Genomic DNA, 13,363 nt, shown 5'->3' with positions numbered 1-13,363 from the left:
AGCAACAGCTGGGTTGTGTGGAGTTTTTAGTAGCAGTATCCTTGTTAGAAAACTGTCTCTGTTAAACATTTACTTTAACATGAGGATAATAGCATCCCTTGTTTGTATGACAGTAGATTTATGGCTGCCTCTCACTACGTAATCCAAGTGCTTTGCTGCTTTGAGGGATCGAGTTAGAATAAAGATTGTAAGCAGAGAAGCTGGATAATACAAGGATGCAGTGAGAGGTGTACACCCCCAACTGTGAGGTGTGCTTCCTGCCTCCAAGGCCAAAGACTGTCACAGTTAGCTCTGTAGGGTCTTCTCAGAGACCTCTGTTAGGAGATTCAGGTGTTTTTTACCCCAGATTTTGAGAGAGTGGACATCACTTTACAATCTGTAGTTTTCTTCACAGATAACAGAGGTTTCAGGGGCCTGAAGCTGTTCAGTACAGTTCTTTGTGTGGGCTGTATTGTCTCCCATAGATTGTACTGCAAGTCCTAATTTTCTGTTGAAACTCTGTGGTGGATGTAAAATAGTGGCAAGTGCCTGTGTCCCTGTAGTCCAGCATGTGGTCACCTCGAACTGGAAGAGTGAGATAGGAGTCTGATGTATGCAATTACAGTCTTGTTTTGTTTTTTCAGAGTCTCATAGAGTACATATATGGAAAAGAAAGGAAGCTTTAGTTCTGACACGTTAGAGATGGCAGTGAATCTCAGCTTTCTGTGTAGCAAAGCCCACTCTTTCTGTAGTGTGACCTGCAGGCAGAATCAGGTACCTTAAGTACTATGTTAAGAGCAAGAGACTAATCCTTTAGCCTGTAATTAAAAAAAAAAAAAGAAATCAGAGGCACACTACAGACTTTTTTCATATAAAATGTATTTTTTCTATAAGCATGTAATTTTTCATTCACTAATGCCTGGTGGTGAGAGGCTGCAGTGTGAGTTGGATACATTGCAGCCATCAGTGCAGCTGCCCTTTGGATGCTGCTTTGTCTCTCCAGGTGTGCTCTAGTTTTTCTCTTCCCAGGTGAGAATTTCAGTCCTCACTAGACTGTAAACTAGGTTTTCATGTTAGACTCTGGTCACCTGGCAGATTCAACTGTGAGTGAGTGCTGCGTGCGCTTTGGTCTTTTTCTTATAACCAGTCAGCCATAGTCTAAGATAACCTGTCATTTTCTCATTGCTCTTCCTGCAACATTGAAGAAAGCATAGAAACCTAGCAGAAGAGATTGAAAGGCAGTAAAGACAGAGTAAGTCATGGGACATAACCCCCTGCAGCGCTACAGGCTTGGGGGAGACTGGCTGGAGAGCTGTCAGGCAGAGAAGGACCTGGGGGTGTTGGTTGACTGCAGGCTGAATATGAGCCAGCAGTGTGCCCGGGCAGCCAAGAAGGCCAATGGCATCTTGGCTTGTATCAAAAACAGTGTGGCCAGTAGGTCTAGGGAGGTAATTATGCTGCTGTACTGGGCACTGGTAAGGCCACACCTTGAGTACTGTGTGCAGTTCTGGGCTCCCCACCAGAAGAAGGACATTGAGGTCCTTGAGTGAGTCCAGAGAAGGGCAACCAGGCTGGGGAAGGGGCTGGAAGGCAAATCCTATGAGGAGCGGCTGAGGGAGCTGGGGGTGTTCAGCCTAGAGAAGAGGAGGCTGAGGGGAGACCTTATGCCCACCTACAACTACCTGAAGGGAGGTTGTAGAGAGGTGGTGATGGTCTCTTCAGCCAGGTGACAGGAGGTAGGACAAGGGACAATGGCAAGAAGCTGCCCCAGGGCAGGGTCAGATTGGATATTAGACTAAAATTTTTTACTGAAAAGAGTTGTCAGGGCTGGAACAGGCTGCCCAGGGAGGGGGTTGAGTCACCTTCCCTGGATGTGTTCAAAAAAAGGGTAGATAAGGTACTTAGGGATCTGGTTTAGCATAGGATGGGAATGGTTGGACTTGATGATCTTCAAAGGTCTCTTCCAACCTTGTGACTCTGTAAGTACCATCCCAGTTTCTTGGTTCACGCCCATGTCTTTCATCTCAGAAAGCTCCGTACCTCAGACTTCTTCAGAGGGGCTTGTGGCAGGGCACCAGTGTGCATCTTCTCTCAGTCCAGTTCTGTCCTACATCAGAGTAATTTTTAAACTGTTCAGAAGAGTTGTTAAAATTCAGCTTTGGCAGGGAAACTAATACATGGCTGCAGCCTGTCAGTGAGGCTTTCACAAGTTACAGTTCAGCCTGTCCACTGTGATGTGTCCTGCGCATACCCGTCACCTGCCTTTCTGCTGGTGTTTCTAGGAGCCTGGTTATAAAACAGACTCCCCAGTTCTGTTCTCTTCCCAGTATAGCACCTATATGTGAGCCAGTGATTAGATATGTAGATTGAAAAATGTGGTATCTACAAAAAAAAAAAAGCATATTTCGTAAATTATACTTCAGACACCCTTTCTATCCATGATGTAATGAGGACTATTGTCCCTGCATGCATTCTGCTGCTCCTCTGTCTCCCAAGATATGTACCACCTGGAGATTCCCTGTATGTAGATTTATGGTGCCTGTAAAGTGCGCCAGCCACTTGAAACAGACACTTTTACCACCAGGTCAGTCAGAGCCAGTGAGTAATCAATAGGTTCCTGATTTACTAACTGAAGTGTGGGTGATCAATAAGGGATAAACCTGAATGAAATACATGTTACAGAGACAACTTATGACCTCTGAGCCTTTGTGTGTTAGAGGCAGGGCTGCTACATGCAGCATCCTTGCTGTTAGTCTCCAGCTGACATGTGATTTCCCTTTACTTTCACTACAAGAAGGAACTCTGAGATTCTCATACTCTGTTTTCATTTTCCTCCCGTGGTCCCCTCCTCCTGCAGCCCTGCCATGTACTAGTGAGGTGAAGGTAGATGTGGCTTGAGCAAGGAGCTGAGGGCCAGAAGCTCTTGTCAAAATATAGCTGTAACGTATGTGAACTGGGAAAAATGGCATAAAGTCTCTTGGAAATGACAGTGCATACTTCTTTGCTAGTCCATAGTGATTCTTTGCCAAGGATCAGCTGGCTAATGTTGGTATAAGGTCATAAAATTAAAAAGGGAACCTTATTATGTGATAAAATAAGTTGGATTTTTATACATGATTATGTAGTCGTCTAGTTAGTGATCTAATACTGTGTCACTGATGCAAGATGTAAAACTGAAGTTCTACTTGACTGAGACTTTTCCTTGGGCTATGTGTGTGCCTGGACGTTTCAGAATATGTGGTAGAACTGTAAGAATACTGTTTGGCCATTGTCTTAGACATTAGCTGCTTATGCACACAAACACAAGGTTTGAATATACAGTCTGTAGGTGTGCTGGTATTTTTGAAAGCCGGGTTTCCAGGGGACTTCTCTGTCTGTTTATATTAATGTGCATTCCAAGATTTGAAGAACTGTCAGTGAAACTTAGCACAGCTTAAAACTTTCTGTAACTCTTCTTTAGTGTCAGATTTAGATGATGGATTTTGTAGACTTCTTGTAGAACTTTTGAATTTTAGTTGAGAAGGCAGAACAGGAGTTGTTTCTGTCTTATTTTGTGATTGCATATTCGTTACAGGTAAGCAGGTAGACCCAGCAGTATTCAAATAATTTAAATGGCTGGTATTGGAATTTTTTTTGTGCTCCCTATAATGTTCTGTAGAGCTGCAACAGCATGCTTTGGTTTTGCATAAATTCAGTGTCTAAAACGGTACATAATACGCTATATTTGGTTGTTAGGGTTTTTTAAATTAGATTTTTGGCACAGAACTCTGAAGCCATGAACTTTTCCTTTTGTTATCTATAAAAGACTTCAGTACTTGATAAAAGTGTTTGTTAACCTTTTAGGATTTTTTTTTAAAATTAAAATAACAAGCTTTAAAGGCATAGAAGCTTCATCATTTAATCATCAAAACTGATACGGCTCCAGTCTTTGCACCATTCAAGCACCTCACAGTCTTGAATGGATTTTATTTGTGCTGCTGTTCTGCATTTTGCATGTCAGATCTGATGCAGAGAGTGACCAAGGAACTTGCCAAAGAAAGTCGATTCTCCCAGGCAAAGCAGGGATTTGAACCCAAAGTCATTGCTGAATTATGCATTTGTCTGGGTGGTGTTTGAGAAGGTTCCCCGGCCGGCTGCCAAGGCTGTGCTTTCTGAATTAAACTTCTTCCTGTGGCTGGAACTTGGAGGACTCTTTATTTCAAGCCAGTCCCAAAGGTGCAGGTTTCTTCTTAATTGGCAGATGATTAAACTGAAGTGGTTGTCAGTAGGCTTCAGACTTAATAGTTGCTGTTACCAGGACAGACTGTGCCTTTCAGACAGTTTACAGGTGCAGCAAGGCTGAGGCGCCGTAAGCCAGATCCTGCTGCCCTCACAGCACTTTGATAAGGGAATCGTAATTTTGGAAACAGGTGAGGTAATTTTGCATTCCTAACTTTAGGAACTAACTTTAGTGAAAGTAATACACGTGGACATCTGGAACATGGGTATGTTCTAAGATGACTCCACAGTGCTAAATAGGTTACAAACTAAATTCTGAATAGTGGAGCAAGTATCACCCACTTTCTTCAAAGAGTAATCTTGCAGACATTTGTTGTGCTTTGTAGAAGTAATGGTAGGACATGTCATAGCACTGCTTGATCAGATCTTTACTTATGCTGAGTTATTCTAAAGTTAATACAAAACCAGATCCTTTAAAGGCTAAGAGATAATCATTCTTCTGAGGAGTTTCTGTGCGTGAGCTCTTAAAAGAAATGGGTGCATGGTGGTATATTAATGAAGAATGTGAACAAAACTTCCCTGAGAAGCTTTTCATTTGTGCTTCCTAAGAGTAAAGAAGCTGATGGAAAGGTGGGAGTTGGAGGGTGATTGGCTAGAGTCTTACAGGAAGGTGATACTGGAACAGAGTTCATTTTGTTTTAATTTCTCTGTAGGCAAGCAAATGTACACTTGGGGCCACCGTGTTCAAGGGACATCAAGAGGAAACGAAAGCCACCTGCAGCCTCCATGTCCAGCCCAACATCAGGTAACCTTGGATATATGTGTGCCAGCATTTCTGAGCTTGTGTCCATATTAAGCAAAGTGCCAGAGTCACAGCAATTAAAACCAGCATTAACTTGATAGGAAATTAGTGATGTGTGTGTGTGTGAGAGAGAACGTGTGAGAGATAATATCATCTGCTTTTTGTATGGCATCAAAAGCTATCTGCTAAAACAAATTTTTGATGATGCAGCTATAAAATACAGTGCTTCCCTATACAGTGGGTAATAATCTGTTTCTTCATGAGGTGTTATTTCCACCATTCCTCAATTATGCAATACATGGTAATAAGGAGGTGATCAGTATGCACAGTGTGTTCCTTCAGTGTTGGGCTGTTCAGTAGCTGGTGGCTCTGGTACCCCTTTTCAGGGTGTTTCTGGACACTTTCACAGGAGAAGAAATCTGGCAAATTTTGTGTCATTGCTGGGAGAGACCACCTATTCCCTGGGAGTTGCTGTACTCTTCTGGATGAAAGTAGTCATGCTTAAACTTTTTCTTGCTCTGGGGATGTAGTGATTAAAGTGCTGGTTTATTTTTATGTGGCATAGATCTGGAAGTAAAGATTTCTTTCTGGCCTCTCATCCTACTTCCTCTTGAAATATTTTGCCTACTATCAAGCATAAGTTCTTCCAGTTAATTTATGAAAAAAACTATTGTAATCGACTAACATGGAGTTGGGGAAGCTGGTGGGGAAAAATGGTGATGTGAAAACAGTGGGGAAAGCCAAAGGAACTGATGATGATAGTAGGAATGAAGTTCTGTTATCTTCCTTGGGGTGGTAGATAGTGGCATAATGAAGCAGGGAAGAAATCTGTGTTGCTCTCTTGGCCACAGATCTGAATTACAGATTGACTGAAAGGTTCTGTATTAAAAAAATAAGAGGGGAAGAAACCTCCATAAAATTAATAATCTGTTGCTTAAGAGAAGTGTAATCTGTTATTGACTGATTATTTAGGATATTCTTTCCTGGATTTGGAGTATTTCATGCTATGATATTCTAACTTCTGTAGTGAAGGGGTTAGTAAAATCAGTCACAGACCCAGAATTTTATTTCTGGGATACTAGGTTTTCTTGGTATGAATGCTACTGTGTCTCTGTCCCCTGTTACCTGTCCATTTATTTATTTTTCAGAGCAGTATTCTGTACTGCATTGACAGCCTCTTTCTACAGGGAGAGCTTCTATTTCTATCTCTATGTGTTTCAACATATTATGTAAATTGTACTTACCTGACTAGGCAAATTGTATAGTGAACGCTTTTGGAAGAGTTGAATCTGCTTCTGGAGTGCAACTCAGCTCTGGAAAATAGCACAGAGGTTTGAAAGGTGGGGGTTTTTAGGGATGAAGGAGAGAGAATTATAGTGGGTTATTACAAAATAAGGAAGGATAGTGTTGTTACTGGAATCCAGACAGGATGCTTGTGCTGATCATAAAGAGAAAAGTGCTGCAAGGTCTTTAAGGGTCAGAAACGATAAAGGTCTCTTCTGTGACTTGGAATATCCTAATTAGGAATATCCCCCAGGAATGTTAGCAAACCCTGTCAGTAGCTGTTGTGCAAAGGAGCTTTTATGATTGGGCAGCTGAGGGTGTGTCCTAGCTGGCTTCCTACAGCAATCTCTGAGTTGCAGCTGGAGCATGACGTCAGCATGTAACTTCTGAAATCTGATATTATTTCTGACAGAGGTGATCTGGTGGTGGAATTGTTATTAATGCCTAAACAAATACATAGGATTACTCTACAACAATGTAGAATTAACTGAAGACTCTCATGCTTGTTAGAGGTTGATGAGAAAAGTATACATTCTTCTCTCTTCTACATAAATGTCTTACACTGGGGTTCCCCTGTACCTGAGGAATCATGGCAGCCTCATTTTCTCACTACAGAGACTTAATGTTTGTGGTGTTTTACTGCTCCTATAAAAGCTGAAACACAGGTGAATCAGAACACATGTCCATGCCTGTCACTGCAGGCACACCCAGTGCTGGATTTCTTCACCTTTAAATCGCTCCTTAGCTGAGTCCAACCGCTCTCGTCTCACTTGTTGACCAGGTCCTGCTTCAGTGATCTCCTTTTTTTGCAACCTGAGTGCCCCATGGAGGTGAAGGACACAGCCTGAGCTGGCTCCATCAGTCAGCAGAACAAATGGGCTTGCTCTGCCGAACATCGGGCCATCTCGGATTCCACCTCTTTTATAGAGATGAGTGATGAAGAGGGGCTCGTTCCGCTTTGCCGCCGTATTAATACACATCAGGGGCCAGCTCCCGGCACTAAATCACGCTGCTGCATACATCTGTTATCGGACTCCTCACCAGTGTGATGAACAAGACTGCAGATAGAGGCTTCCTCGTGTCATTCTTTATAGGATTTTCCTAAAAGAATAAATAGCTCAAATCTCTGCCAACACTCTCCCCTGTCATTGTGATGAATTTAGCTTCTTTCTTAAACATGCAGCTACAAATCTTCCCCTGTCGCCTCACCTCCCCCCCCCCACACACACCATCCACAGAAAGTTTGGAGTTGAATTTGGCTGAAATCAGAAGATGCTAATAAAAGGCATATGAGATGTGGATGCTATCTCCCTTCAAGCTGCAGGAATGAGAGAAGGGAGCTAGAGATATATATTTATTTGGGAGTCAAGCAAACTAAGTCCATTCTGTCTTCTCATGTACTTTCATGGATGTGAGTATCTATGGCTTCTGGTAAAACGACTTCAGTCAGAGACCCTTGTATGAACATCAGAAGCATGTATTACTGAAGCAGAAGTGCCTCAGTCTCTGTTGCATTGTTATAGCTTTAAACTTCTGGTATTACTCTGGCTGCTGGAGTCTAACTGGCCTAAATACCATAACTGAGAGAGCTATTAAAGAATAGCATTTTGGAAAAAGGCTTGGTGGCTGAGACCAACAAAATTTGGATAGAAAATTTAGAATTCATTTGCACTTCAGGAAGTGCCAGTTACCAAACTTAAGTAGAGCAAACTCATGCAAATGTTGAGAGAGAAAGTGAGTGCTTTCCGTAGTACACGGTTGAGCAGTGTGACCCCTAAAGCAAGAGGTTTTCACCAGGTAAGAACAGAAGTCTGGCTGGTGTAGTTTGGTGGTAAAATAAGGAAATCCTGAGAAAATAAGGCTGGCTGTACTACATTAGACCAGAAGTTCATTCAGCTCTCTGACCACAGCTAATGGCTAGGGAATTAAAAGCCTGTAATGAGAACGGTTCTTCCAACTTCCATTGATCCACAAGTACAGGTGGTTGTGAAATAAACAGTCATCAGTTGTCCATCTTCACATTGATGATGTTGGAGCTTATGTGGCCCAGTCTTGGCTACATGGATGGTAACTGGCATCCCATTCAGGGATTACAGTGAGGCTGGGGTAAAAATTTGCATAGATAGATAGATTTTCGTCTGCCTTGGCATGAGTTCACATGCAGCTTGTGAAAAATAATAATTTCTAAATGGTGCTAGTTAGCAGCATCTGAAATTCCTTATCAGAGGATGCTCTGATAAGAAGTATCAAGTTTGGTGATGCTGATGCGTTCGCTCTTTGTCATGGTGTGATGGTTCCCAGTAGCAGGAACCCTCTTTCAGCCCTTTGCTTTTTAATTTTTGTGAGCAAAGATGGACAGCCTGAGTGGGGAGGCTGCTAGTGAGGGGCCAGTAGTGCAGTTTTGGTGGTGAATGTTAATTAGTTGAAGGACTGTTTTTCATGTTTCATAGGACCTTTGGATGGAGGAAGTTAATGGGCTAGAAGTAAAACATGCAATGTGCTGTTATCAGCCGTGTTGTGGTTGTGTGGGAATGACTCACTGTTATGGATATACAAAAGCAGTATTGTTGGAGCTCCAGATCAACTAAGTGTGGAACCTCAAGCATTGAACCAGCTATTTACTTAAACTTCAAAGCAGTCAGTCTTCTAGTTTAGGCTTGTTATGGCCTCTTCATCCACTGTACAGCAGCAGATGCAACTTGTAATAAACACACACAAACAACTATTCTGTTGTGAGAATACAATGAGATGTGTTTTGTACTGAAGCAGTTGACTGTTAAAAAAAAAACCCCAAACAATAAAATCCAGCTGCCCCAAAGATTCCTGTGACAATTACTCTTTTTTTTTTATCCTGACCTGTTCTGCTTGTGAAGATTAAGTGATTCAGAATGCTGGGAGTGGGAGTAAACTTGTATCTCTAGGTTTCTGACAGCCCTTCTGGAAATATGGGTGACTGTTGGATTGAGCTATGGGTCTGGAAATTTCTCTTGCTAATTCTAGCCTTTCCCATTTTGAGTCAGTAGTTGTATTAAGAAAATGAGAACAGATTCCAGCCTAGCTTAGCAAGTAGCTTCTTGTTATAATATACTGACTTACTATATTGGATATATGTGGAGGTTCATGGTACTGCCTTTACTGAGTAGAGAGAAGTATATTTTCTCCTTAACTGAGCTTTGCAACCTGAAATCTGCCAAGCCTTCAGAGACTTTGAAATACTCAGATACAGGGTTAATGGAGTCTTTGTGGAGAGATCAGGTTATCCTCAGTTGAGTGATTATGAATTGATTCAGTTTATGGGACAGCTAATGTTCTTGATCTTCAACAGGAACTTTGGCTAAAGGAACTAGTTAGTGGACTGTGGAGTTCTGAATGTGAGAATCATTGGTGCAGAGGTGTTAATGTTATCAAGGACCTGTATTTTGAATGAATTTCATGGAGGAACTTGGAGTAACTCAGTAACTAACATCTTCATATAGGAAAAATATATATATATATATAAGTTGCTTGCCATGAAGTCACTTGTTCTAACTTATTTTATTACCCTTTCCTATTCTCTTCCTTTGTTCCCCCTCTCCTGAAATTTTATATTCCAGCAACTTTGTCTGTCCACATGGATGCAGCAGAGTCAGAGCTACCAGCAACACCATCCCCAAGATCCCAGAACTCTGAGTGGACAGGGAAAACACCAGCAGCTGAGAGAACCGCTCTTGCGCCCTCCAGTAACTTTTTTAAAATGCCACCAGAGAAGAGCCCTGGATACAGCTAAAAGGAAGCACTGCAACTGTAAAAGCTTGCTGGATTTTGGACTCTGGTAGTGTCTTCACCAAATGTCTTGTTTGGCAGTAGTATCTTCAGTATTGGTGTGTGCTGCGTGCCATCATCCAGACTGATCTGCCTGCCCCACATACCTAAATCATGTTTGTGAACCTATGTTTAAAAAAGGTATTCAGTGTTAGGACCGCAGTGGCTTTTAAGAATGTTCTTGCTATTGCTGTATTTATTATGTATTCATCTCCTTCCCTGGTGCCAGCTCATATGTGCTGGGTCATGTACAGATTCTTTTGGGTTTTCAGATCTCTGTTATCCCCAGACACGTGTTTTTGGGGGTAAAAGTCCCGCTACCGCTCAGGGAGGCAAAAGTCTTCCCCTGACTTCTTCCTGGCCACAAGGATTTCTTGGCTGGGGAACGAGAAGAGAATGCAAACAAGTTGAAACATGGAACCTGAATTCTGTATTAGCAGCATGTTTTCAGGCCATGTGCTGATGGACTGGAAGCATGTTGCTTCTAGCGAAGCAAATACAGTGCTTGTCAGTTCAGAAATTGCAGTTGGCTCATGGGCAGCATGGTCTGTTAGACCTTTTCCTTCTCCCTTGTTCTGAATGTCTTTAATCATGCTTGTATATTGCATGTCCTTTCCTAAAATCTCATTCTGGTTAAGGATTTGGGAAAACTAATTGGCCATAAATGTGCAGGCTGGTGTCCTGGAAAGGAACCTGGACCATTGAATGTTGTTAGAGTTATGCAGAGGATCTAAAAATCTTCCATTTCTTGGTGTATAAATTAAAATTGACTGCTAACATTTCTAAAGGACACTTGCCATTTAAGATAACATGGCATTGAACAAAACAAGTAATTTTTAAAGTATCCTCTCAGTTCAGATCGCTGTGGGTAGTGATCAGACCACTTCCCTCATGTTTTCCCTCCCTTCAAAAAGTATTCTCTGGAGGTGTCTCTGCCTACTGGTGATTGGTTTTTACTCTGCAGCCTGCACAAGAGACTCTTCATATCACTTCTGCTTGGTCTCCATTACCTTCTGTGTTGCAGAATTTATGGAGAGTGATTTCTTCCCTCTCTTTTCATTATTTCTTGATTGCAGTCCACTTCTTTTTCTTTCATTACTCTGTCTGGAGCTTATTTTGGGATGTCTTTTTAGAAATACACCTGCAAAGTATGTGTTAAGAAGCCAAGAGGCTAGATATTCCTCAAGCCTTCCTCAATGGGTGGAGCCTTTGGACAGAACTATTTAAAACTGTAAAATTCATTTTTAATATGGAGATTCAGTTATCACTCAAGTAGATAACAAAATTAGCATGGTTTTAGTGTTCTGTGTTCCCTTAAATATCAAATAGCTGAGGGACAGATTTGATTGTGAGGGTATAAAGGGGTGATTTACATTTAACTTTGTATCAAAATGTTAAATGGTCATAACATACACAAAACAAAAATTGAATGGCTCACTAAATCATGATTGACAAATACAGTTATGTTACAGACACACTGTCCATGTCTGATCCCCTAATACCTACTTATTCTTGGGGAGAGATCCAAATTGGATTTGTATTTCGCAGCCCAAGCAAACTGTCAGATCCCTCCTTGTAAATCCCACTCAATTTTCTTTTTTTGTGGTACTACATTTTAGCAGTAATTAGAACAGGGAAAGCCTTTTTACCTTGCTGGAGGAGTACAGAGGTCAGTTTAGATTACGGGACAAGCTGTAAAGGTTTTGTGGAGAGAGGAGTGTTTCTGCTGTTAAGCAGTCACTGGATTGTCTGACTTTGAGCAGTGGTGCTTAAGAGGCAGCGCTGGAGGTCCAGTAATCTGGAATTTACCAAGAGAAGGTAAACCCACTTGCAGCCTCACAGTACCTGAAGGGAACATACAAACAGGAGGGGAATCAGCTTTTTAAAAGGGTAGATAATGGCAGGACAAGGGGGAATGGATTAAAGCTAAAGGAAGGAAGGTTTAGATGAGATCTTAGGTGGAAGTTTTCTCCAGAGAGAGTGGTGAGGAGCTGGAACAGGCTGCCCAGAGAAGTGGTGGGTGCCCCGTCCCTGGGGGTGTTCAAGGCCAGGTTGGATGGGGCCCTGGGCAGCCTTGTGTAGCTCCAGGCCTGGAGGTTGGTGTCCCTGTCTGTGGCAGGGGGTTGGAGCTCTATGATCCTTGGGGTTCCTTCCAACCCATGCCAGTCTATGATTCTATGAATAGTAGCTTGACTGTTTAGTGCTTGTGATCACAGAAAAGGGGAAAGGTGGTCACATTCTCCTGACCACGTGAGAATGAGTTTTAGGATCAGAAGCCTTTTAACCTAACTTGCAGACTGTTTCAGTGACAGGGAGTGGTGTCCTGAAAGAGCATTTGTGCATTTGTGAGTGTTTTTAACGTCATGAAGGATTCTCCACAACTTCCCTTGGTTTGAGTCTATTCAACAGACTCAATTACTGAGCATTCAGCTAAAATTTTAAAGGTGTTAGGGAACTGGCAGGAGGGTGGAGCTGCCAGACTTGATATGATTTTTCTCTGGGGGGCAGGGAAAGATAACTTACCAGATTTTCCTATTGAGGTCAGTAGCACTGTTCATCTGGTTAAGCCTTTACTTAGGTTGTAAGCTCCTAGGAGGTCTTCCTTTCCTTTAAAGGTTGGATGTACCTGTGGCAGTACTGAAGAGTAACTGTAGCAGGCATTATCTTGCTAAGCCACGCTTTCTGCTCTGCAGCTTTCTGGAAGTGACAGAAGACTCAAGTCCTTGCAGCTGCCCTGTCTTTCCTATTTCTAGGTTAGAATTCATTTGCAGGTCAGTCAGGCTCTCAACCAGATTTTATTCTCCTGAGTGGTAGAGAAGCTAAATGAATTGGCTGTCTTGTTACTCCAGGGTATTTGTCAACACTTGTCTTTTTGTAGTATCTTTTTGGTAGCCTGATACAGATTTGAATACTTGCAGCATTCTTAGATGAATTAACTAGGTGTATTGTTTTGTCTCTTTTCCTCTCAGGCAGATTCCTTAGAACTCAGAATGTGCTTGCTCTGTACTCTTGGTGAAGGACACAGTACTTCAGATGTGGTTTGCTTGAGTAGAAAGGAGTAACAGCATGTCTTGATTTTGTAGCTGTGCTGTTACTAAGGCAGTCCAGTTTTGATTCACTACTTCAAAAATACACAGCCAGCTCATAGCCCACTTCTTGTCCACTGGAACTCCCCAGTCTTTTTCCAGGTTTGTCTTCTCTCTGGTTGTCTTCATTCCTTGTCTTTACATGACTTCAACTTCCCAGCCATCAACTGGGAATACCATACTGCTGTGACAA

At 42.2% G+C, this 13,363-nt stretch overlaps 1 protein-coding gene across 1 annotated transcript in view; it reads left to right on the top strand.

Annotated features, from left to right (window-relative positions):
* Positions 1-10,049, top strand: part of GPATCH2L (G-patch domain containing 2 like) — a gene marked incomplete at both ends in the record, with an annotated part of 30,599 nt that extends 20,550 nt beyond the window's left edge. The window contains 2 exons of the mRNA XM_084263441.1: positions 4,911-5,002; positions 9,877-10,049. Coding sequence (XP_084119567.1) covers positions 4,911-5,002; positions 9,877-10,049 — 265 coding nt within the window. The remainder of the gene's footprint in view (positions 1-4,910; positions 5,003-9,876) is intronic.
* Between the last annotated feature and the right edge of the window lie 3,314 nt (positions 10,050-13,363).

Source organism: Gallinula chloropus (assembly GCF_964237585.1).
Source record: "Gallinula chloropus genome assembly, chromosome: 4".
NCBI lineage: Eukaryota > Metazoa > Chordata > Aves > Gruiformes > Rallidae > Gallinula > Gallinula chloropus.
The sequence above is the reverse complement of the archived record's forward strand: the minus strand, read 5'-3'. Positions and strand labels throughout refer to the sequence as shown.